We start from the raw sequence: 22,279 nt of genomic DNA, 5'->3' as shown, positions 1-22,279 counted from the left end.
ACTCTTGAAAACAAAGGAGGGGCAGATTCATAAACAATAGCCAGTTCTTTGAGAGCCACACGATCAATTGCCTAACTCAGCTAATGGCAGGTTTAAATGTCCATGCAATTAACCTTAACAACAGGGTATGGTTCCTTTGAAGACACAATGGATCCTTATGTCTATTTCCCTCTATTACCGTTGTGAAACTGGACACAACGGTCAGTGGAGGGGTCATTGTCTCTTTAGATCACAATTGATCGGTGGCCATTGTTCTTTCTGAGGTTACATGCACACTCAGTCTACATGATACGGTCATACAACATACATGTCAATTAAAACAAAGTCACTTTTAAATACGTTTTATTTGAGCCTCTTTCCAATAGAGAAACAGATCAAATCATGGTATTCAGTTTCCTTACACACAATGTCAGTACGGTATATACATTTCCACTTCAACTTAGAATATGTGAAGGTCTTCTTCTATTGGAAAATCAGCACACTTTGAGCACATTAATAAATAAAAACTGTAAATGAAAACGAATAATAAGTCTGAGCTGAATGTTCTGCAGATCTCCACAATTCACATATGAATCGGACTGGGGACAGAACATGAATACAGCCATTCTGTAGTTACATTCTAAATGTACATTAAGGTTGTACGGTTCTTAATTCATTTTTTTGTACACCTACGATAAAATACTGAGGATTTCATCCATCAGAAAAAACAACTATGAAGCAATTCATCATTCATCAAATACTAGGGCCAGAAATGAGTTTCATCAAACTGTTTTTCCTCATAACTTTGATAACATACCAAATATAGGAGATTTTATTTACAGAACTGTTACAGAAAACAAATTTGACATTGCGCTGCAGAAGCCATGATGGCTTATGCTCATTTCGTTTTCCCATGCATTTGTGCAGTCTCTTAAATGGCATCCAATAGGAAAGATGTGGGTAAAAACACAAATTCATTTGCATTTTGTGTAAAAGGGGGAGTATGACAACAAAATAATAATCTGTGATCTACAAAGCCTTTCCATAGGTTGGTATTTCCAGCAGACCACGTCTGTCTGAGAGTCCCTATCAGCCACTGACTCATCTAGGGTCCAGAGCCTTGCCCTCCACAACCAGCTTGATCTCTTTGGCGTCTAATGTTTCATAAGTCAGCAGCGCGTTGGCTAGCTTCTTGTGCTCGTCACTGTAGGTCTTCAGGATGTTTTTAGCACGCTCATACGAGTCCTGTTCAGAGACAGAGGAATAAAACATTTGGACAATTTGGTTTAGATGATCTTGAGATTGAAAGAAATCTTGAGAGAGATGGGGGAGCGGGGCTACCTTAAGAAGGACCCTGACTTCCTGTTCGATGGCGGCCTGCGTCTCGGGACTCTGTTTGGTCAGGTCAGCGTAGGTCATGACCCCAAGCTGAAAGAGGCAGAACACAAACAGTGAGGTTTAGAGACACACCGGACCTCTTACACAACAGCAGCTCAGAGCAGTCCAAGAGTGCCTGGGTTGCCAGATTAGAAGCAAACGAAAGAAAAGTGCATCGAGCCAAAACATCTCATCTCAACATAAACATGGTCCTATGAATGACAGTATGGGTTAAATATCAACAACTTTGCTAACTGTACAAGTTAGAGAGGGCATTATGGTAAAATGACCCTGGAGAAGGAGCTGATTAACGTGCTTGTTTATCAATTTACTATCTATGATATCAATTTGATATCAATAAATAAGACTGTGTGCTGTCCATGTAGCGGCAAATGTCAGGACACTTGGGAGAGCAGATATGTCAGGGTTGAGTCTGAATTCAGGGCAGAGGGAGAAATTAAGGTGGAGGAAGTCTGGAATGTGGTGGCTCAAACACAAGCTGGCCATGAGATCCCTCCAACCACATGGAAAAGCCTGAGAATGGAATTTCTGCTCTGCAGCAAACGCTAGCTTTGTGTCATGGGTCACCAGGGTAAAGCCATCGCACTTGTTGCACATTAAACCTCATCCCTGGTCGTATTGACACATTTAAAATCCAACATTTTTGCAACATCCAAAAGGAGGAAGTCATACCTTGTCACTCATTCCAAATCTGGTCACCATCATTTTAGCAATTCTGGTTGCTCCGTCAAAGTCGCTTGAAGCTCCTACGATGCAAAAGAGAAAGTTTGAGGTTCAACGCGTTGAACGATGCTGCTGACCAAAACGTGATATTCCTTCACAGCATTAAAAAAATAGACAACATAAATGAAACATTCATTTAGCAGATGCTTTTATGCCAAAGCGACACCCAGTGCAGGGGGGGAGGATTTGAACTTGCGATCCCTGATCTACAGTCAAATTCTCTACCACGGAGCAGCACCCTCATCACAATACGCGATCAACACGGTCGTCTTCCCACTGGCCCAGCCTTCCCATTGGCCCAGTCTTCCCACTGGCCCAGCCTTCCCACTGGCCCAGTCTTCCTATTGGCCCAGCCTTCCCACTGGCCCCGTCTTCCCACTGGCCCAGTCTCCTCACCCGTGGTGATGTAGTCGTCTCCGAAGATGAGCTCCTCGGCCACGCGGCCGCCCATGCTGACGTCCATCTGGGCGAGGAGCTGCGCTCGCGTCTCGCTCCAGCGGTCGTTCTCCGGGAGCATGGACACCTGAGGAGGGATGGAAGGAGGGAGAGACAGAGAGAGAGGGTGAGAGAGATAAGACAACAGTGGATGAGTGGGCCTTGTTGTTAAGACACGGGACAGAAGGGCTGTGAAGGCGGGGGACTTCTCACATGTCCCAGCGTGGGTCCTCGGGGCATGATGGTGGCCTTGTTGATGGGCATGGCGTCCTTGGTGTAGTACGCCACGATGGCGTGGCCGGACTCGTGGTAGGCTGTGATGGTCTTGTTCTTCTTATCGATCTCCACACTCCTTCGCTCAGGACCTGGCGCATGTAAAAGACAACCATGTTAAGTCTCCGTATGAAATATCCCACTGAGAATCCTGGATATTGTGTTACTGTTACAGTCTAGATGAGGACCACAATTTTTTATTTATTTCACTGCACCCTAAAAAAATTCTGATTCCCAATTGAATGACAGTTCCAAATTATAGCTCCTAGGAGGAGGTCAAACAATTATCTGATTCATCCAGCCATCATTAGTTCTGCCTGGAAAAAGTGTGCCCTGGTATAAATCTAAGACCACCAAAAGTATTCTGGGATAATTACCTGCAAAGCAGACATGCACTGATCTGACAGTCTCCCTGTCTGATGTGAATTAAAAAGTTATACCCTGTCGTTAATCCATCGCGCATGTTCTGCAGATAGAGCTTAGGCAGAGTGTGAGAGTCTGTGTGTGTGTGAGTGTGTGGGAGTGAGTCTGTGTGTGTGTCAGAGTGAGTCTGTGTGTATTGGTGTGTGTGTGTGCGTCAGTGTGTGAGTCTGTGAATGTGTGTGTGAGTATAAGGGTGTGAGTGCGTGTGTGCGCATGCGAGAGACCACTCTAACCCATGAGGATCTTGTCCTTGGCGAACTCCAGTTCCTTCATGGTGACCAAGTCCTTGCCGTCCACGGCTGCCTTCAGCGCCGCCTGGTTCACCAGGTTCTCCAGCTCTGCCCCCGAGAACCCCACCGTGCCCCGGGCGATGATCTCCGCCTCCACCGCTGAAGCACAAAACAGAGGGGCCGCCTGTGAGCGACGTCACGGCCCACCACTGAGGGCTCTCTCGGTAAGACCCCAGGATCAGGTGTCCGTGCAGCTTCGGCTTGCTCCAGTTTAACCCCGCGAGGAAGCGTTTTCACGTATCGGTTTACACTCTGCTGAACTGTGCTGCACATCAAACGTTTTTTTGGGAAGTATCGGGTATGGGGGTTCCGGTGACCGGGCTCTGTGATTGGAGGTTACCTACCAGGATCCACTTTGATCTTGGTCAGGTACCAGTTGAGGATCTCCGTGCGTCCCTTCACGTCAGGGCGGGGCACAGTCACCTGCATGTCAAACCTGCCAGGCCTGACCAGAGCACTGACAACCACAGAGAGGGAAGGGAGGGCGAGAGAGAGAGAGGAGGCCGAGCGAGGGAGAGAGGAAGAAGGGTGGAGAGAGAGAGAGAGAGAGAGACAGAGAGTTGTTAACAACCTGAAGAGCTGTCACCATGGTCACCTGCACCACCGTTCAAACTTCGTAACTAGAACCTCACGTGGAAAAGAGATCTCAGTCGCTTTCACACAGAAGTGGATCAGTGCGTAACCTTGTGTACCAACACAGTTCCCCTTTACATCTACCACTGACTAGCTGCATGCCTGAATGGTCATTATACATTTCGGAATGACCACGAGGAGCTAGACATGCAATGAGCAGTTCTGCTCAAGCTGAGCTGATGAAATCGTACATACTTAAAGCGAGTGAGAATAACCTTTTGAACCTTTAAGACTTGGCAACCCGTCAAGTCTATCCCAACCGGAGGACAAAGCCTCACGTCGGATTTGGAGTGAAAGAAAGTGTAGTTTCAAACTGTAAACGCACTTGTCCAAAGCCTCGGCGAAGTTGGTGGCTCCGATGACGATGACCCCTTCGTTTGGTTTGAACCTGCGAAGTATTCCAATGTTTACGACAAGGCCACACGATCCAAGAAAAACATTGTGCATTTCATGTTTTTACAACTTTCTGAGTGTTTAGGTGTAGTTTTACGAGCGTATCTGACGCCCTCTGTGACTGCTTGTAAAAAAGGGCTATAAAAATAACATTTGAATGAATTGCAAGGCTTGACAAATACAAGCCAACAGATTATCATTTGTTCTCAGGCACCGGACGGACGCACCCGTCCATCTCTGCCAGCAGCTGGTTGATGGTCTGTCTGGAGTAGGGGTGCATGGGAGACTCGATCCTCTTCCCCCCCACACTGTCCAGCTCGTCTATGAAGATCACACAGGGGGCGCTGGCTTTGGCCTCCTCTTCAAGCCAAACAGAAGGAGAGACAAGGCTGCAGGTTACGTTATCGCTCAAAGTTTCCCCTTTCACAGACCCGAATTGAGGAGTGGATAAGCGAGAGCCATACAGGTTAAAATGTACGGTTCCTTTTACAGAACAAGCAAACAACCCCCCCCCCCCCCAGGGTAGGTTTGATGCTGGAACTCACTGAAGAGGTTCCTGATGCGACTGGCTCCAACGCCCACGAACATCTCGTCGAACTCGGAGCCGGAGGCGTAGTAGAAGGGCACGTCGGCCTCCCCGGCCACAGCACGAGCCAGGAGGGTCTTCCCCGTGCCTGGGGGGCCCACCAGCAGGATACCTGACCAGGGACAGGCGGCACACCAGTCAACACTTTACCAACCCATTAAGGTGAATGGTTGGACATTCTTCCTATGGATGAAAAAACGGTCTACAATATGAGAGCGAGGATATGCTTTTTATTCACTTAAACAGAGAAAATGAACGGCGGTGAAATAGATAGACAAAAATGAATGTGGTTCAAGCTGGAGCTACCTTTTGGTAGCTTTCCTCCCAGAACAGTGAACTTCTGGGGGTTCCTGAGAAACTCGACCACATCCTGGAGTTCGTTCTTGGCCTCCTCCACTCCTTTGACGTGGTCGAACGTAACGTTCTTCATCTGGACGGGGTCCACGGCAGAGTCCAGCCCGGACGTAGCGCGGAACCTCACTGCAGCAACACACAGTGACGCAGTCAGACGAGAAACACTGGGAAACGGACACAATCATCTGTCCCAATCATCATTAGCGTCGGTTAACATGTTCAGAAACATGTCATCTTGTGTTAAGAACTGCACACCACACCACTCCTAAACAATACAATATCCCTCGAACCATGACATGGACCCCCACGCTTCTTAATCAAGCAACAGTACTCACTAGCACAACAAGACAACCATTTAACTTCAACAGATTCACTACAAGGATCCACATAATAACCTCGTCTACATGAGTGGAACAAAGTAAGTCCTGTCATAGCGTATCCACCCTTCCACTGTGGCAAAATATCTACTCATCGATCTAGTCATTCCCTTCTCTGGTGTGAATGTAGGGTTATTCATGCGAGCATAAGAATGAATAGAAAACAGCAACAAACCGGTATCAGAAAAGGAGCCTTTACCCGATAGAAACGGGGATCTTGACAGGCCGTAGACTCCCACCAGGAGGAGGACCAGCAGAATCAACCTGGTCCTCTTCAGAGAATCTGCCAACACAAGACAGGCCAGTCACATGGGGCAGGCAGGGAGGAAACTCAACTCAGCAGCGCCACCGTGTGGCATCTTGGGGGAACTGCGAGTGGTTTTATAAAGCGATTACAAAACCACTTATGACAGGGCAGCATTTACAATGTCTTTGAAGACCATGATAAAAAAGAAAGAAAGCTACTACTAAAAACCTGAGTGCTACAATGTTGTGACTACAACATGCTTTTACTTGTTGACCCTTTCATTCGTCATAGAAGTGAGCTATAACAGCTTAAGGGATGAAATGTGATTGCCTTGTGTCTTCCGGGTGAAAGCCTGAGACCGCATGAAGCCTTCAGTGAAGCCTGTCTTGAAGGCATCTTGCTGGTTGTCTGGAAGGATCTTCTGCTTCATCACCTGGTCCAGAGTTTCTGCCTCTGCTCCCTTTTCCCTCATGAGAAGACCCTGTGTGTATGTGTGTGTGTGTGTGTGTATGTGTGTGTGTGTGTGTATGCCCATGTCAGAGAGCAAGCGTGATTGAGTAATGTTATGTGACAAAGAAAGAAAAGGAGGGGGTTGAAGAAAGAAGAAAAAAAAACAACTTTGGGATTAATGTGGACCAGTCAGGTCACAAGACATAACAAAGCCTCATTGAATGTGAAGTACCTTGCCGAATGTCAAAGCATTTCGGGTAAAAACTGTTGAAAACAGCCTCGTGCATAGTACAACAGAGCAACTGCATACGTAACAAGAAGATAGCAAGATGCCTTGAAAAAGAAAGTACTTTCCCTTCCTTTCCTCACGTTCCCAACTGTGTAGCCCCCCCCCCCCAGGCAAAGGAAAACAATTACCCCATGAAGCACACTCTCAAAACACGTTATGCTACAAATGCCCTAAGATACGGTGGGCTATCACCGTTTTTTTATGTTTATAAAACAAGTGTGTTCAAGATCAACAGATACAGAGGGTACACTGACTGCTAGCCTGTCCGCTGGGGGTTTGGAGGGAAGTTATGCGGCCTGTAGAGGGACACATTGCTGGGCTGACCTTCAAGAAGGTTGGAGTGTGGCCATCTGGTTCTCCCGGCCCTTCGTAACCAGACTCCATCCCACTGCTTTTGGTCCGTCGAGTCTTGAATCCCCGGTTCTGGATCCACACTGCAGTAGAGCGGATTGCATCACACAGATCGGCAAAATAAGCTATTGTCAAACTTCATGTAGAGCTGTGACATCTCAACGGGACCTTTTATATGCTTCATTGCTCACCTTGAGAGAACTGGAGCTCTGAGATGACAGTTTGTAACGGGCTGCGGTTCTGTCTGTGGAATATTGGCCGGGCAGACACTCCCAGTCTGCCGTGTGTAAATCCTACAGAAGGAAGTACACATTGCGATGTACATTAGCCATCCTCGTGGCAATCCATGGTGACGTTAACGCAAAGAGTGATCATACGGATACTTATTCCATTCGCCTGGTAACTAACAACTTGTAACTGCAGTGCACACCACACTTGCAAACCAGACAAATTAAGAAGCAAGTACAGGTGTTTCTACAACTTAAAACCCTGTACTAAGGCAGATACACATTCAAATTCGATATAGCAACATTCCAATTCCAGCCCCCGCCAACCCCACAAAAAAGGTACGGCCCTCACCATATTTGTTGTGGAAGAAGGAGTCTGAGGAGACATGAGACGTCCTCCAGGCTGAAGCGGGGGGAGCTTCCCCAGGCCTGAGAGAGGGCAGCAACCTGCAGACCAGCTCATCCAGCTGACCCACTCCCAGCTCCGACAGACCCAGGTCCCGCGGGATTACGCTGGGCTGCACACGCACAACGACAACAGAGTTGGGACCGCGTGGGGTATCGCTTAGTGGTTAGAGCATCTGACTACAGATCAAGTGGCGCCAGTTTCAAACGCCTGTAGGGTACGCCGCTTGGGATGAAAAGGGCCTGCTAGATGAACACACACCCGCTGCAAGAATGTGTTAAAAGAGCATCACATTATAGGCCCTTTTTCAACGCTAAGGCCAGTGAGACCAATCACCATGCTTTATGACGACACTCAACCTGCTATTTAAAAAAAAGTGTTGGATTTAGGTGCAACTGACTGCGATCCTGAGGCTCTGAAATAGCTGAGACGATTGCCTGGCTTTTGTCTCAGTCACACAAAGATCCCAAGCCTACAGTGTGCTAGGTCTGCATGTTGTTTAGTGCTAGAGATATTGGAGCTCATGGAACTCTGAGCGTGTGGCTCCAGACTGTTATCACTGTCCCTGTATCAACCTCCCTTGACATGTAATGTAAACCGCTGTAGCTGCACGGCTTTTTTACACATCAGCGCTGCTATAGTGTGTATTCTACATATTACTTCTGTTCTGTAATTCTGTAATTGCACACACGGTGTTACATGAATGCTAGAATTACCTTTGCGGTCATACAGTGAAATGAATGGAGATTATTTTTTACCTGCAATCTTAACTTCATGGGCCATGAGTGATGTGGTGATCTTAACAATGACAACAAATATTTGAGAAGTGGACACAGTCTCAGGTGTCAGGTTGAATGTTGCAAGCTATTGAGCAAAGTTGCATGCAATTCTAGACAGGCTGGTGGCCCAGTGGCTACCGTGGGTACTTGTATCAGAGGTAAAGTTAGTTGCACTTGCAGTAAATATGGTTTCAGTGACAGACCAAACCATCAGCTAGTCAGACAAACAGAGCTGAACTTAGGCATTTATATTGTGACTGCGGCTAGTTCAGTTATGACTCAGTAAGAACTACTGTCCCATGAGTATGTCTCTAAAGTTAGTTTAAAGTCATCTTACCTCTTTGAACAATTGCTCCTGCTCTTGACTAAGGTCTTTCTGTGGCTTGTGGACAGAAGCTGTGGCTCCAGAGCTAGCGGCGCTCTTCAAGGAATGGAAGGCATTGATAAGTTGACTAAGGGGAACGGTTACCTAGGATGCAGATTTGGGAGACAGAGATAAATCATAACATGGCTGTAACTTGGGAAAATGACAGAGAAATGCTAAACTGAAAAACTAAAACATCGATAACACTAGATACTAGGCAAACACTAGTCAACGCATATATGATGCAATCGTAAGGACAGTAATCGCTATTGTAGTAAGAGTTTTGCTATCAGTGGCTTCTGATTTATTCAAAGTCTGGAAGCAGCAAGCGGGCACAACATAGCGCATTGGACGGATTGTTATTGTTTTGGACCACCACCACAACAGGCCAATACGATAGCTAAGATCTGATACATAACGTATGACCTCTTACATAACCAAAGTTTCTTTCCAACACACCACGTAGCTAGGCAAACTAGATAACCTACAGAAGCTAGCTAGCCAAACTGGGTTAACAAGAATATATGTTATTTATTTTACTAAAATAATCTTGCCTGAATAATATTAGCTAAACAGTTTTGCTAATATTATTCAGACACCTAAAGCGAACCAATAATTGTAGCTATCTAGATGAGTATAATATGAAACATTGGAGTTGTTGAGACAACGTCAGAATATCTAAGTGGCTAATTGAAATCAGTGTGATCAGCTAAAATACAGTACTGTAGCCAGCTAACGGTAACTGGAACATTGTGTCCTGCCGGCCGGCCTTTACTGTACCTGTGGCTGGAACGTTGTCGTGAGCGAAAACATTATTCCAGCGAACAGTAATCAGATTGGAAGCTATTCAGAGGGGGTTGGTGTGTGAAAACAGACCCTCTAAGTAACTAAATGTGCCAATTCCTGACTACTGTCCTTTTGTTTTTCTCTTGTTACTAAACACGAACTTCTTCCCGAAAATGGCTTCACGAAAGGTCAACAAGCCTACAAAGTGACGTAGGATACGAAATTATTGCTACCGGTTTAATCGCTTACGTATCCTTGTGGTTGCCAGGTTCAAAATGATTTAACCATATTGACAATATTACAATATATTAACCTACCTTATAATGTAAGGCCAGTTTACAATGAATAAAACAAAGTTTAAATGTTTTACAAATAACTCACACCATCTGAAATGTGTAAAAAGCTACTTAAAGTCAACCAACCACAGACAACCACAATTGTACAATTAAATAGTTCCGAAAATTTTTTTTTTCAAACAATATACGATCAAAGTAATGTTCAGGTTTCTGACATCATTGTTATTCAAAAACATATTTACCTAACATTGAGCTAGTCGAATTATTGTTGTCAAACCAATCTCGTGACGAAACATATGCGACGTAGGACCCCACAACCGAAGGAGCGGATTTCAAATTTTCAAAACAAACCGTGCATTGGTGTAGTGCCAGTAAAGCATAGCGAGTACAGATACAACCACATCGTTTTCGTCCCACGTAAATGAATAGTTTTCTGCGGGTCTATTAAATAGTATGCATACATGTATACAGTCATATAATTTTTTAATCCACAACGGGCAGGATTCTAACAAGCAGTATGGACTCCAGTGAAACACCTGGTGCTCCCGCTTCTTGCACAGATGGAACTTCGTTCGAAGTTCCAAAGCCTCCGTCAATTGAAGACTTCGTTGTTTTAAAACCTATTAGCCGCGGTGCTTTTGGAAAGGTCTATCTCGCAAGAAAGAAATGCTATCCAAGATTATATGCAATTAAGGTAAACTAAGTAATTCATCACGTCATAGTGTTTGATTGCAACGAACGTTAGTGGGGTATCTAGCTCGCGCTAGCTAGCTGCTTGGAGAGGGGTCTACCGTGGCAACTAAAATGCATTGAACTAAATATATTTTGTTTTCTTTCAGGTGATGAAGAAAGCAGACATGGTCGACAAAAATATGATGAACCAGATGAAAGCGGAGAGAAATGCATTGGCACTCAGCAAAAGTCCCTTTGTCGTTCACTTGTTCTACTCCCTTCAGACAGCAACCAAAGTGTATCTGGTGTGTGAAACCATGACTGCGAAACATGACTATTCAGACTATAGGGCCGTGTAATCGTAATAAATAACAATATTATGACATTCGTTTTAACGCATCAATTCATATTCACCCACAGGTAATGGAATACCTCATTGGTGGCGATGTGAAATCTCTTCTCCATGTTTATGGATATTTCGATGAGGACATGACTGTGAAATACATCTCTGAGGTGGCACTGGCTTTAGACTACCTTCACCGTCATGGAATAATCCACAGGTGCTGCAACGTTTCAATGCTATTGTGTGGAGATGTTCTCTGTGTTTCACATTGTTAATATCAATCTTGCAATCTGTTTACCCATCTAGGGATCTGAAGCCAGACAATATGCTTGTATCTAATGAAGGCCACATCAAACTAACAGATTTCGGCCTTTCCAAAGTCAAACTTGAAAGAGGTATTATAATTAAACGACCCCTAATCTGTCTCAAATTCACTAAAAGGTCAGTGTTTAGTTTTTTCTCTATGAAATGTTGTCTGTTATCTTATTATTTCCCCAGAAATAAACCTGGTTGATATCCTGACAACCCCTTCACTGATCAAGCAGAAGGAAGATTATTTCCGCACCCCTGGTCAAGTCTTATCCTTGATAAGCTCCCTTGGATTTGTGAGTAAACTTGCTTGAAGCCAGACGTGTATATCTCTACAACTGTACATCTGCTGTGGTGGATTTTGAGATATTTGATTCTTGCTGCCATGGTAAGCATCTTAATTACTTTTAGTGTATTATGTTAATATCAGAATACACCTGCGGTGGAGGGCAAGCATTGCAGCAGTGAGTCGGTTTTCAGTCCCGTGTCCTGTGAGAAAATGGAACAACGGAATAGCTCTTTTTGCTCGCCCATGATGAGGAAGAAGAAAGAGCATCCATATTCCCCTGTAGGCCCCATGCGGAATTTAGGTAAGTCACTCTATCTTATGATCCCGACAAACAAGTCTACCTTGACAGAAACAAACCTTGTGGTTCAGGTTTTGTTTGTCAGAAAAGATGAGAGACTGGTTAGATCCAAGATCCATTACTGAAAATTACTGTTTCCTGTAAACCGGATTATTGACATGGTGAAAAAAGCTTCTAGATCCTTTTGATAATAGATATCTTGTTTGCTGGTGTGTGGATTTATTTCCCCATCCCCCTGTAGCATTTATAAAATACCATGACATCTCTCTGACCACTATGTCCACTTGAACCCTCGTGTGTGTGTGTGTGTGTGTATCCAGGGCACCACAGTGGTGTGTTCAGCCCATCCGCCTTGGCCAGGAGCCTGACCCCCAGACTGCTGAAGAGCAGGAGGAGGTTTGAGAGCGTGGGCAGCAGCCAGTCATGCCTGTTCCCTTCCCCCACTGCCTCAGAGAACGGTGTCAGCCCTCTATGGGAATTTGAACAGGTTAGAGACTAATACAAGAGAGATAACTTTATTGTCAATGTACACAAGGCAGTTGAAACTTGTCGGCCAATCGAGATTTGGCAATGCAAATAATTTGTCTTGTTAATTGTGATTGGTTCTCTAGGAGAAGGAGAACCTCGCACATCTATACAGTCAGAATGGGAGCCGAGCAACTACCACCTCCTCAGGAGGAAAGGAGACGTCTGAAATGCGCCATCTCTCTACCCTCGCATCAATGGACAGCCGTGACCTGAATGCCAAGACCGACAAAGGACGCTCGTTTTCCATCACCGGAGACCTGTCCAACAAAATCAAAACTGACACTATGGCGGGAAAGAAGCTGCAGTTCAGCGATGCGGAGCCCCCTGCCCTTTCCCAGAAGATTGAACTCTGTCAACCGACAAGTGCCGACGTATGTGGGGCTGACAGCCATTGTCTCGCAGGCAAACAACAAACAGGAAGTCTGTCTGTGAAAAGGGGTTTTGAGGAGGTTGATAAAAGCCCAGAACAAATGGGGGCGCATGCCAAGAAGAAAGATGCAGAATACAAGAGGTGCTACGAGATCCTGGAGGAAGATTTGAAGTTCCGCACTGGTTTGACTGGCTTGTTTTCTACAGTTCATCTAAAAGAAGGAAGGTCTGGGAGTCGGGCATGTGGGATGGTCGAGGGACAGGCGGCCAAACGTCCGAGCTCTATTGTTGTGGAGAAAAACCTCCTTTGTGAGTTGGAGGAGCCTGGGGAAGATGAGGATACCAGGGAAGTGACTGACGCGAAGGTCACAACCTCATTGGTTGACCATCAACAGCATAACTTGAGCCTTGACTCTGATGGGTCTCATCATGAAATGTCTCTCATCGGCAGCTGCCCTGACACGCAGCAGCCTCGCCAGTGTTCCAAAGACCTGCGTTCAACATCATCTGAAGAACTAGAGAACAACATCGCACCTCTTGCCCAAATGCCAGAGACGCCCACGCCAAGACCCGGAGACTGTCTTTTCCAGACTGGAGAATCCAAGCGCTCCTTCCTCGACCGAGTCCACGAGCTACCGGGCAGCGCGGCAAAGTCTTCCTCGTTCCTCAAGCCCAGGAATGTCGTCGCATTCCGAAGCTACTGCAGCTCCATCAACCGGTCCAACGTTTCCTGGAACTCTCGTCTCAGCCTGGGGTCTGTGGACGCCATGGATATGTCCACCTCGGCCTCCCACCACAGCTTTCCTGCCGCTGTAACACCCGTACAGAAGAGACCCAGCTCCAATAGCTCCATCTACCAGGTACATGCAGGAGAACTGGCGTGATTTACCATCTCCTTGGTCGAGATTCCTAGATTCACTGTTTAAGTCGCTTTCAATCAAAATGTAAGACGTGTCAACCTCCATTACACGCCAATGTAAAGTGAGTGAATGCACTCATTTCATGTTCCTGGGAAAAGCATCACTATTGACACCGCTGTACCTGATCCAGTAATTATTTGTACTTTTTTCCTCCTCAGACCCCACAGGCGATGACGCCTTCCCACACTCCCTTCAGGACTCCTAAGAGTGTCAGGAGAGGCGTTGTACCTGCTGAAGGCGTACCAATTCTTGGAACTCCAGACTACCTGGCCCCAGAGCTGCTATTGGGAATACCGCATGGTAAGATCACCCATGATTGTGACGCTTGAGAGCCCCTTTCGAGTTAAATATGGCATTATGGAGAGTTTCACAGTACAACATGAACTACGAATATGAATACATGAACTACATGCGATTTGACCCAGTTAGAATCTGTGACTGAGATGTATGTCGGTTATGGGACTGAATGGAGCCAGTGAGTAAGTGTTCATTCCCTCCTCAGACTTCATGGTGGACTGGTGGGCTCTGGGCGTGTGTCTGTTTGAGTTCCTCACCGGCGTCCCCCCCTTCAACGACGAAACACCTCAGCTGGTCTTCCAGAATATCCTCAACAGAGGTGTGCTATGTCTGCGGCTCGCGATATATGAAAGGAACTTTGGTTTGTCACGTCACTTATTCAACTCCCATTTGACCGTCTTAGACATCCCGTGGCCCGACGGAGAGGAGGAGCTGTCTCCCAATTCCAGGAACGCCATCGAGATCCTCTTGACCATGGACCAGAACAAACGTGCTGGCCTCAAAGGTGAGGCCCGGTGTTTCAGTATGAACTGTGCCATGATTTTGTGTCATTGTGAACTGTGCCCATACCAGGTACGGTCGTAAACAAATGGTTGTCACGCTCAGTTGACCTGAGATATGTTTTGAAATGGGCTTTGTTTTACGATTGTCCACCAGGACTGAAGGAGCACGCTCTGTTTATGGGCTTGGACTGGGACAACCTCCAAGACCAGGCCATGACCTTCATTCCCCAACCGGACAATGAAACGGACACGTCATACTTTGACGCGAGGAACAATGCCCAGCACCTAGCCGTCTCTGGGTTCAGTTGGTAGGTTCAAACACACAAACCTTATCTTAATATAAGTCTTGAAAACCCATCCACTACCTACATTTTTGTGAGTTTTGTTTTAAATTAAATAAATCATTATATATAAATATTAATAATTTTGTGTGTGTGAATTGTCCAATTGGTGTGCTGCCCATGCCTCACTGCTTTTATGCACTTTTGTTTGTGCCCAAATCAATGTGGTAACACTGCCATTGTCTGGTTAAACTGTAGAAAATTCTGTTTGCGTGTGTGATTTTTTAATGTTCTGTGATAAAAATCTACGAATAAAAAAGGGGTTTTACAGGCTTGAGTTTTTTATTCTGGATTATGGAGAAGGTGAGGGCAGTATATAATGTTCATGTGAGGATAGCAAAGCGGAGAGGTGGAAAACTATCAATTCACATTTGATATATCTGGGCTGTTTAGCCGCAGGCCGTCCTATTCAAACAACATAAACAACCTCTGATAAATGTCTATAATACATGGGAATTTACACCTGAAACCAATAATGAAAACTTTATTTGTAGCTTGAATTACATGCAAAGAGCTGTCCACCCATAGGCAAATAATTTTATAGCTTTGATTTGAGTAAAAAGGTGAATTGATCTATTTAAACAAATGAAAGGCTCTGTAAAGATTCAGTGCTATTGCTGATGCAAACTTTGTTACATATATTAAATTCATTATTTAGTAATATACTACATTAATACAGGATAATGCAAATAAAATATTGCATTTTAGTTATAATTTACATCTCATTACTGTACAGCTATCATTATTATACAATTAATAAAAAACACAAACAAGGAAGATAATATGATTTCAGTCAGACAAAATTTGCAGATTGAGAGTCAATTTACACAAACTGAATGACATTGCTACTTTTAAACATAAAAAAAATATATTTGAACAGATATAAAATACCAAATAATGGCAATAAGTGAGAACAATCCAAATGGTAATTTTTCATCCTTTTGGTTGCATTGGATTTGTGTCTGTAAATTAAAGTCTGTGGTGTTTCACTCGGATCTGAACCGAACTGCAACTCAAACCGACCTGTCCCTGAACCACATCCCACACAGACCTACCATCTGTTCTAGACCAATCACCGTTCTGAAAAAGTATTACAAACTTTTGAAATTCCAGACTCCAGAATAAACATGTATCCAGATATGAAATATTGGTGAACCTTTTTTGACGTTTAGTTCAGTTGAACAGAAGAAAACAAACTAATCTTCCCAAACGTAATAAAAACTCGCCTTCAATGTCTTCATATCATTATCAAGTTGTTATATGACAACCAACTTTATAGAAAAATCAACAAGTTTTTTTAAAAAGAATTAACTAACATCTCTCACACATTACACCATTACATTTCACTGTATACTACAGTTTTTACAATATGTCAGCAGCATTGCTAAAGCAAGTATTATGGATATGGTTAGGGTTTCTCAGTTGCTAGCGTTTGCAGGACATGGTAGGAAACTCCCTTCGGCCTATTACAGTACAGATGCAGAGTTCCAGTGATGTCAGATCTTACCAACGGACATAAAAGAAAAGGAGGACTGACAGCAACATATAAACACTGCCATATTCCAATGGACAAATCTCCCTTTCCGAGACATCCACACACAAACCAAGAAATGACTAACGTGGTACGGTACTAGTATCGTCTCTAAAAGCCTGTATGACTATGTAAGATGCAATCCAATACATTCACATTTTTCTTTGATTTCACTTTCTAGTGCCAAAAGCTTTCTCTCACTCCTAGTGCCGTCTTCATAGTGCAAAAGCTGGAGTTACTGAGCTGAAGGGGTGGAGCGGAAGGGGGCCATGGCCGTTAGCCAATCAAAGACACAGAGAGATCTCCTATCCCTCCTCCCTTATCTGTTTCGGCCAGTAGACTTCTCAGTTGATTCGTCTGTAGGTGATTTCCGAATGTTCAAAACGATGTTTGTTATTATATTGGTGACACCACTTTCATCATGTTGATATTTAATGGTTTTGTACTGTGTTATAGTAATCATGCATTACCTTCTTCTACGTTGAAAGTATACACGGATAAGCCACTGCACCACAAATGGCCATAACACTGCGAAGGCCACTGTGCTTGGAGACACATCGAAAGGCCACCAGGAAGGTTTCTGAGAAACGAGATTTCATTAAAGAACCTGGCAATAGAGAACTACTAAGGGTTTTTAACTGCACAAGCATATACTCCCAATCCCATGTGATTTAAAGTATTTGAAACGAGACTTTGAAACAATACAGCTTGTTTATATAAATGCATTGTAACAAAATAGATACTGTGTCTTGTTTTGGTCAGATTATTGTGTCATTCTCTAGTACCTTGCTGCTCTTTTTTGCTGGGGTTGATGTATAATTGGGAGATAAAGCCAATGACCTTGCCTAGGGAACAGATCAAACAGTTACTTTTATGAGATAAAACCAGATGAATTATGAGTGAACACTCCTTCAGTTATGAATAAAACAAATACATGTGGAAAACTCACACCAAACATACTTTACCGTGTTAACTAATGATTAATATTACAATGACCGATTAAAAAAATACTACATTTAGCCTTTTATATTGTGTTTGAAAAACCCAAAACACTGACCTGGGAGGCGGTGAGAGCCTCTAGAGTGTGCAGTCTCTCTAGAACACTCTGCATGTCCTCCTGAAGTCTGGCCAGAGCCACCACTATCTGCTCGTTCAGGCTTCCCCCAGGGGGCCCAGCGGCCCCCCAGCGGTCCCCATCCCCTCCGCTGCCCTGCGTGGGGCCCTGGGCCCCGGAACTTTGGCTTGACGACCTGGAACCTGATAAACCGAACGTAAACAGATGTAAACACACGTTTGGAATAGGAAATCAATCTACACGAGCCATTCAAACCACAGATGAGATGCATGATACTCTATTCACAAAACACTGGATCTCTAGAAACATAACTTAGACAGTAAGAGTAGCAAGACACGGTGCACATTTTAGATAGCAGGCTTTCCTCACCCCTGCTTCTCCTGACTAGGGAGCTATCAGGCCTCTCTGTGCTTTGTCTCTGTCTATAAGAAGCAGCTCCACCTGTCTGCGGTTCCTCCCCTCCACACTGCATGCCCTCTGGGAGGTCCTGCTCCACCCCGGGGGCCCCAAGCCCTGCCTGGGGCTCCTCCTGAGAGGACAGAGGGCTGTGGCTCTCCCCCTCCTCCCCCTCCTCCAGATCCAGAGAACAGTTCATCTGCTCGTCTGAGCCCTGGGAGCGAATAATTGGAAGAGCATACAGTTTAAATGCTACACACGTACACAGTCACACGTCAGTTAAAATCAGAGAAGTGTTCTCGTGTGTGTCTGTGTGCGTGTATTACCTCCTCTAGACCAAACTGGTCCATCGAGTCACAGTACACCTCACTGTCAGAGTCACTCGCCAGGTGATGGGGACCAGACACATCTTCACATGGATCTATGGGCACGGACACGGACACACATCAATGCATTCAAAGGCTAAACGATCAAATACTAAATGTATCACTGAGACGGCAAACGCACCTTCGCTAAACTTTTTCCTTTTCCATAGCCACTGTGACAAAAAGTGTACAGGATACTAAATGGACACAGTCTTTTCCGTACGAAGAGAACCATTCAAGAGGGTCACGACTCATGAAACACAACTTTGTTGAACCAGTTTTAAGGTATATTGTACCTTAAGTAACAGGATTCTATGGCCGTTTCAAGGGAAACGCTGAGTTGGCATGGCTCTGAGAATAAAGCTGAGCAGCTTATCGGATCACATGTCTAAGGATACCCGAGAACGTCAAGCCACTGTGGGCAAAGTCCTAATCTCCACAGACTCCCTTCAGGATCCATTTTGAATCATGTACATGAACATGATTCAAAATGGTCATTTATCTCGGTAGGGGGATGAGGATCCAAGCAAAGGGCAAATACTGTTTCAGAAAAGTTGTTATTTTGCTGATATGTTGACAGGGTGTATTTTTTTTATATAATGAGGCACTGTACTGGACGCCTGAGTGAAATGTGTAGCTGTAAACTAACAGGAGTTCCACTACTTAATCGTCTTCACCGGGGCGACATCCCCCAGGTGTTCCTCACCTGTGTGGTGCCCGTTAACCTGCAGCTCAGGGAGCAGGGAGGTGCTGATGAAGCCCTCCTCAGAGTCGTCGCTGTTCAGCGCAGACTTGGAGGAGTGGGTGCCATTGGTCTGGTGGGCCAGTCCGTTCCCCACCCTACCGTTAGACCCAGGCACTTTGGGTTTCCTGGCGGAGCCCTTCTTCTTTGCCTGGGAGACCGCAGTTTTCTGGTCTGAAAACACATTTCCCGGACATTTGAGGGTCACTTTCTTGCTTGTTTTCTATAATGCATTTACTAACACTGTTACGTTGGGGATGTTCATATGCGTGACTGTCATACCTTGTTTCGACTCCCTTATCTCGACGTCTTCCTCTTCATCCTCTTCTCCGATATCATCGTCGTCTTCCTGTATTTCCTCTGCTTTTTGATCGATCTCCAAGATGTTGTTATGGTTTGGAGGAGCTAGCTTGGCTGGTCGGGTCTCCAAAGTACCGTTCATCTCCAGGGTTCTGATGATGCTCATTGTGACGCTCTTAGAGGGCATGGAACCTAATGTCGTCCCAAATCCTGAGACGGAAACAAACCCCACATTTAGAGAACTGTGAGGCCATCCTCAGTCATTAAATCCATACCTGAGTAATGGTAGTAGTTCATTTGTAAAGTGCCATGTATGAATATTCCATCCAATCAAAATATGGTGCTGTAGCACAATCCAACCGCGCTATTTAGGATATTAACTACATTAACATGAAGCACATTATTATGGAGGGTTTGGGATTTCACAACACATAAACACAGGGGTTTCAACTCTCTATAGCTGGATCAGGTGATACACCTACATTCAAAGGGGACTGGAGCTGTTATTTGTACTAAACTACAACACAAGACATTACTAATGGATAATTACATTGAGGGTGACTACTACACACTTGCCTTCAAGTTGTCTAGCAAACTTTGTCAAACGGGCTATGCGTAAAACAGAGGTGAAATGGCAATAGAGGTAAATGAATTAGTCATACTCGTTCGACACATGAAAAATGTTGCACAGCTCGTGTCGGCAACGCAAACGAGGCAGGTTGGTGACTGTACCTGTGGTCAGGTCTGACACCTGACTGAGCTTTTTCTTCTCGTCCACCAGCTCGTAGAACGGGCCCATTACCTGCAGGAGCTGCTCCACCTCATCCGTGATGGGCATGCCCTCAAGGATCTGAGGAAACACACAAAGAACCCTGGAACTTTGCAAATACATTATCCTACTGCATCAGCTACTTCTCGATAATGAGACAAACATGCGCAGGTATAGATATACCAGTTAAGGGTACCGTGTGTATTTATTTACAGTGATGTCCAGGGTGTATCTGGTGGGGGGGAGGGGGGGGGGGGGAGGGTTAGGGGAGATGTGGCCTCTACCACTGTCATTCCTGGTTTGTGGTGGAATACTTACAAGTTTCATTTCATCAACATAACCTTTCATTGCTTGTTCCTTGCTCATCTCTTCAAGAGAACTCCATGCATCCCTACAGAGAGATAACAAGGGCTTATACACAGCCAGCATGGTCAACAACTGTCCAAATATGAGATTATCTTGATGCTTTTTGAAACACTATCTGTTTTTGCACTTTTTCTTTTTTTTTTGATACATACTAAACTATTCGACAGCAGCCATCGGCCCATTTTGATTTAGGCCACAGTTTAATTTGTTGTCAACGCTATCCACTTGTGACCCAGATCCACATAGTTAAGAAGTGAGTGACGACATTGCCAAGTAGATTCAGAAAAGTAGTGATCCGCCTAATCTTAACATCAACAGATAGCAGAGCTTTAATGCCATTCCTATCTGTGCCCTCAGTCTATCAAACTGTTCAGAGATCTACAATTGCTGTAGAACCAGACGCAGTCATCCACCCCCCTTAGTGGGCAAAAGGTGAAATGTCATATCTGTTCTCCCAAGCACAACAAGTCCAGAGATCAACTTCAAACATTGGCAGAAATGGAAGGATTGACCATTACATAGACAAATGGTAAATCCTTCCATTTGTCCCACATCAATCTTGCAGCATTGGCATGCAATTACACTGTATTAGCTGAACCAAAAAAAGACAGTAGGAATATAGATTTCGTTACCATTTAGCTTTGCCCACAGGGTCCCAGAACCCAGGGCGGGGTATTTTGCAAGGTCCTATTGTGGCTTGTTTGTAATAACTATAAAATTTGAGCATCATGTCATTGGAGGGTTGAAAGGAACCTAAAAAGGAAACATGTTCAGATTTGATTATTCAAACATGCTTTTTTCCATGACACGTGCATAGATTTTCAGTTTGAGAATGCAGTATGCTCTGTGCTTTGGTGGAGCAAATCTCCTTTTGCAAAACTAGCTTGTGTGGTAATTAGGTTAAGCCTTATAAGCGTGTTCTAAGTGGCAACCATGCTGTTCAGTAGATCACTAGTTTATATCTGCATAAGAATCGATTCTGGTAGACAGTACAATAAATAAGTCAAGTGATAAACTAGATTGCAACAATGTCCTCTGGGACTCGTTCTGTAAATACTATGAGCACTGCTTTAAGCACACATATATAGGCTATAATGTAGAAGACAAACATCACCGTCGGGGGGTAAACTTTGTATCACTTTGACAGCAGCGTCAAACCTCAGCTCGTGCAAAGGTCTGTCATCCTTTACACTGACACACTCCATCATGACACAGAATGTGAATTGGGATGGTGAGATCGTCAAACCTGAGGATTATATTTACATGAAACCGTTGATGAAATTAATGTTACCACACTGGTTCTACACAAAACAATTACGTATATCAAATAGGCAGACGATGAACGACTATCTAAAACAATATGACGTCTTGATAGTTTTCAACTGTGTTAAGTATAAACCGATAGGGGCATAACCAACCAGATAAACATTGTGTCGTCTGAGATATTTATATCACCATAGCTGTGTATAATTACACCCAACATTTAATATACAGCTGGCAGTAGTTTTCAGCACAGCGAAAAGGTATATAGTGTTGATCTGAGGATGACATACTTTGCAACTCACCATTTGATGATCTACCTGACGTGAGAAGCGACCTCTCTAACGCTTGCCACCAGACGCCATAGTCTACATTGCAGAGGAGAAAGGCGAAAGACATTATGGGAAATGTAGTTTTCTATTGTATAAAAGGCGATCACTATGGCAGCTTTTACCCGACATGCAAAACAGAAGTTCCTACAAGATCCAAAATTCACCCAACATAGAGGGAGCTCACTGGAAATGTAGTTTGAATATCTTACAGTCAG

The 22,279-nt window shown here is 44.6% G+C and overlaps 3 protein-coding genes across 4 annotated transcripts; 1 reads left to right on the top strand and 2 right to left on the bottom strand.

Moving 5' to 3' along the window:
* Positions 1-325: 325 nt before the first annotated feature.
* Positions 326-9,943, bottom strand: LOC136957914 (ATP-dependent zinc metalloprotease YME1L1-like). 2 transcript variants are annotated; one of them, XM_067252131.1, is made up of 18 exons: positions 9,758-9,943; positions 8,951-9,082; positions 7,781-7,946; positions 7,393-7,494; positions 7,175-7,284; positions 6,442-6,592; positions 6,040-6,147; positions 5,440-5,613; positions 5,093-5,245; positions 4,775-4,907; positions 4,480-4,542; positions 3,866-3,978; positions 3,465-3,620; positions 2,749-2,900; positions 2,497-2,623; positions 2,050-2,123; positions 1,321-1,407; positions 326-1,224 (listed from the first exon to the last, which is right to left on the bottom strand). In XM_067252131.1, exons 1-18 carry the CDS (start codon positions 9,788-9,790, stop codon positions 1,081-1,083), a joined length of 2,178 nt encoding a protein of 725 aa, XP_067108232.1. In that variant the 5' UTR covers positions 9,791-9,943; the 3' UTR covers positions 326-1,080. The 2 variants fall into 2 exon arrangements, with proteins under 2 accessions (XP_067108232.1, XP_067108233.1); XM_067252132.1 differs by having other exon boundaries at positions 6,064-6,147.
* A 538-nt stretch (positions 9,944-10,481) lies between these two features.
* mastl (microtubule associated serine/threonine kinase-like) lies at positions 10,482-15,182 on the top strand. Its single transcript, XM_067251633.1, has 12 exons — positions 10,482-10,753; positions 10,899-11,036; positions 11,152-11,291; positions 11,381-11,469; positions 11,573-11,679; positions 11,814-11,973; positions 12,291-12,457; positions 12,582-13,727; positions 13,946-14,087; positions 14,290-14,403; positions 14,488-14,589; positions 14,742-15,182. Exons 1-12 carry the CDS (start codon positions 10,577-10,579, stop codon positions 14,897-14,899), a joined length of 2,640 nt encoding a protein of 879 aa, XP_067107734.1. The 5' UTR covers positions 10,482-10,576; the 3' UTR covers positions 14,900-15,182.
* A 19-nt stretch (positions 15,183-15,201) lies between these two features.
* On the bottom strand, positions 15,202-22,086 carry acbd5a (acyl-CoA binding domain containing 5a). Its single transcript, XM_067251632.1, has 13 exons — positions 22,038-22,086; positions 21,587-21,718; positions 21,105-21,225; positions 20,425-20,497; positions 20,070-20,187; positions 19,320-19,547; positions 19,002-19,211; positions 18,257-18,351; positions 17,904-18,144; positions 17,517-17,716; positions 17,245-17,304; positions 16,930-17,039; positions 15,202-16,816 (listed from the first exon to the last, which is right to left on the bottom strand). Exons 2-13 carry the CDS (start codon positions 21,678-21,680, stop codon positions 16,804-16,806), a joined length of 1,563 nt encoding a protein of 520 aa, XP_067107733.1. The 5' UTR covers positions 21,681-21,718; positions 22,038-22,086; the 3' UTR covers positions 15,202-16,803.
* Between the last annotated feature and the right edge of the window lie 193 nt (positions 22,087-22,279).

Source organism: Osmerus mordax, chromosome 15, assembly GCF_038355195.1.
Source record: "Osmerus mordax isolate fOsmMor3 chromosome 15, fOsmMor3.pri, whole genome shotgun sequence".
Lineage (NCBI taxonomy): Eukaryota > Metazoa > Chordata > Actinopteri > Osmeriformes > Osmeridae > Osmerus > Osmerus mordax.
The sequence above is the reverse complement of the archived record's forward strand: the minus strand, read 5'-3'. Positions and strand labels throughout refer to the sequence as shown.

Coding starts and splice junctions, on each gene's coding strand:
- acbd5a (XM_067251632.1), bottom strand. CDS start 21,680: ATGATGGAGTGTGTCAGTGTAAAGGATGACAGACCTTTGCACGAGCTG. Junction 20,188..20,424: donor ATGTTGATGAAATGAAACTT/GTAAGTATTCCA, acceptor GTGTTTCCTCAG/ATCCTTGAGGGCATGCCCAT. Junction 17,305..17,516: donor AGGCTCTCACCGCCTCCCAG/GTCAGTGTTTTG, acceptor TCTGTTCCCTAG/GCAAGGTCATTGGCTTTATC.
- mastl (XM_067251633.1), top strand. CDS start 10,577: ATGGACTCCAGTGAAACACCTGGTGCTCCCGCTTCTTGCACAGATGGA. Junction 11,470..11,572: donor CAAAGTCAAACTTGAAAGAG/GTATTATAATTA, acceptor TTATTTCCCCAG/AAATAAACCTGGTTGATATC. Junction 12,458..12,581: donor CTCTATGGGAATTTGAACAG/GTTAGAGACTAA, acceptor TTGGTTCTCTAG/GAGAAGGAGAACCTCGCACA.
- LOC136957914 (XM_067252131.1), bottom strand. CDS start 9,790: ATGTTTTCGCTCACGACAACGTTCCAGCCACAG. Junction 6,148..6,441: donor TTTCACCCGGAAGACACAAG/GCAATCACATTT, acceptor TTGTGTTGGCAG/ATTCTCTGAAGAGGACCAGG. Junction 3,979..4,479: donor TTCGCCGAGGCTTTGGACAA/GTGCGTTTACAG, acceptor TGTGGTTGTCAG/TGCTCTGGTCAGGCCTGGCA.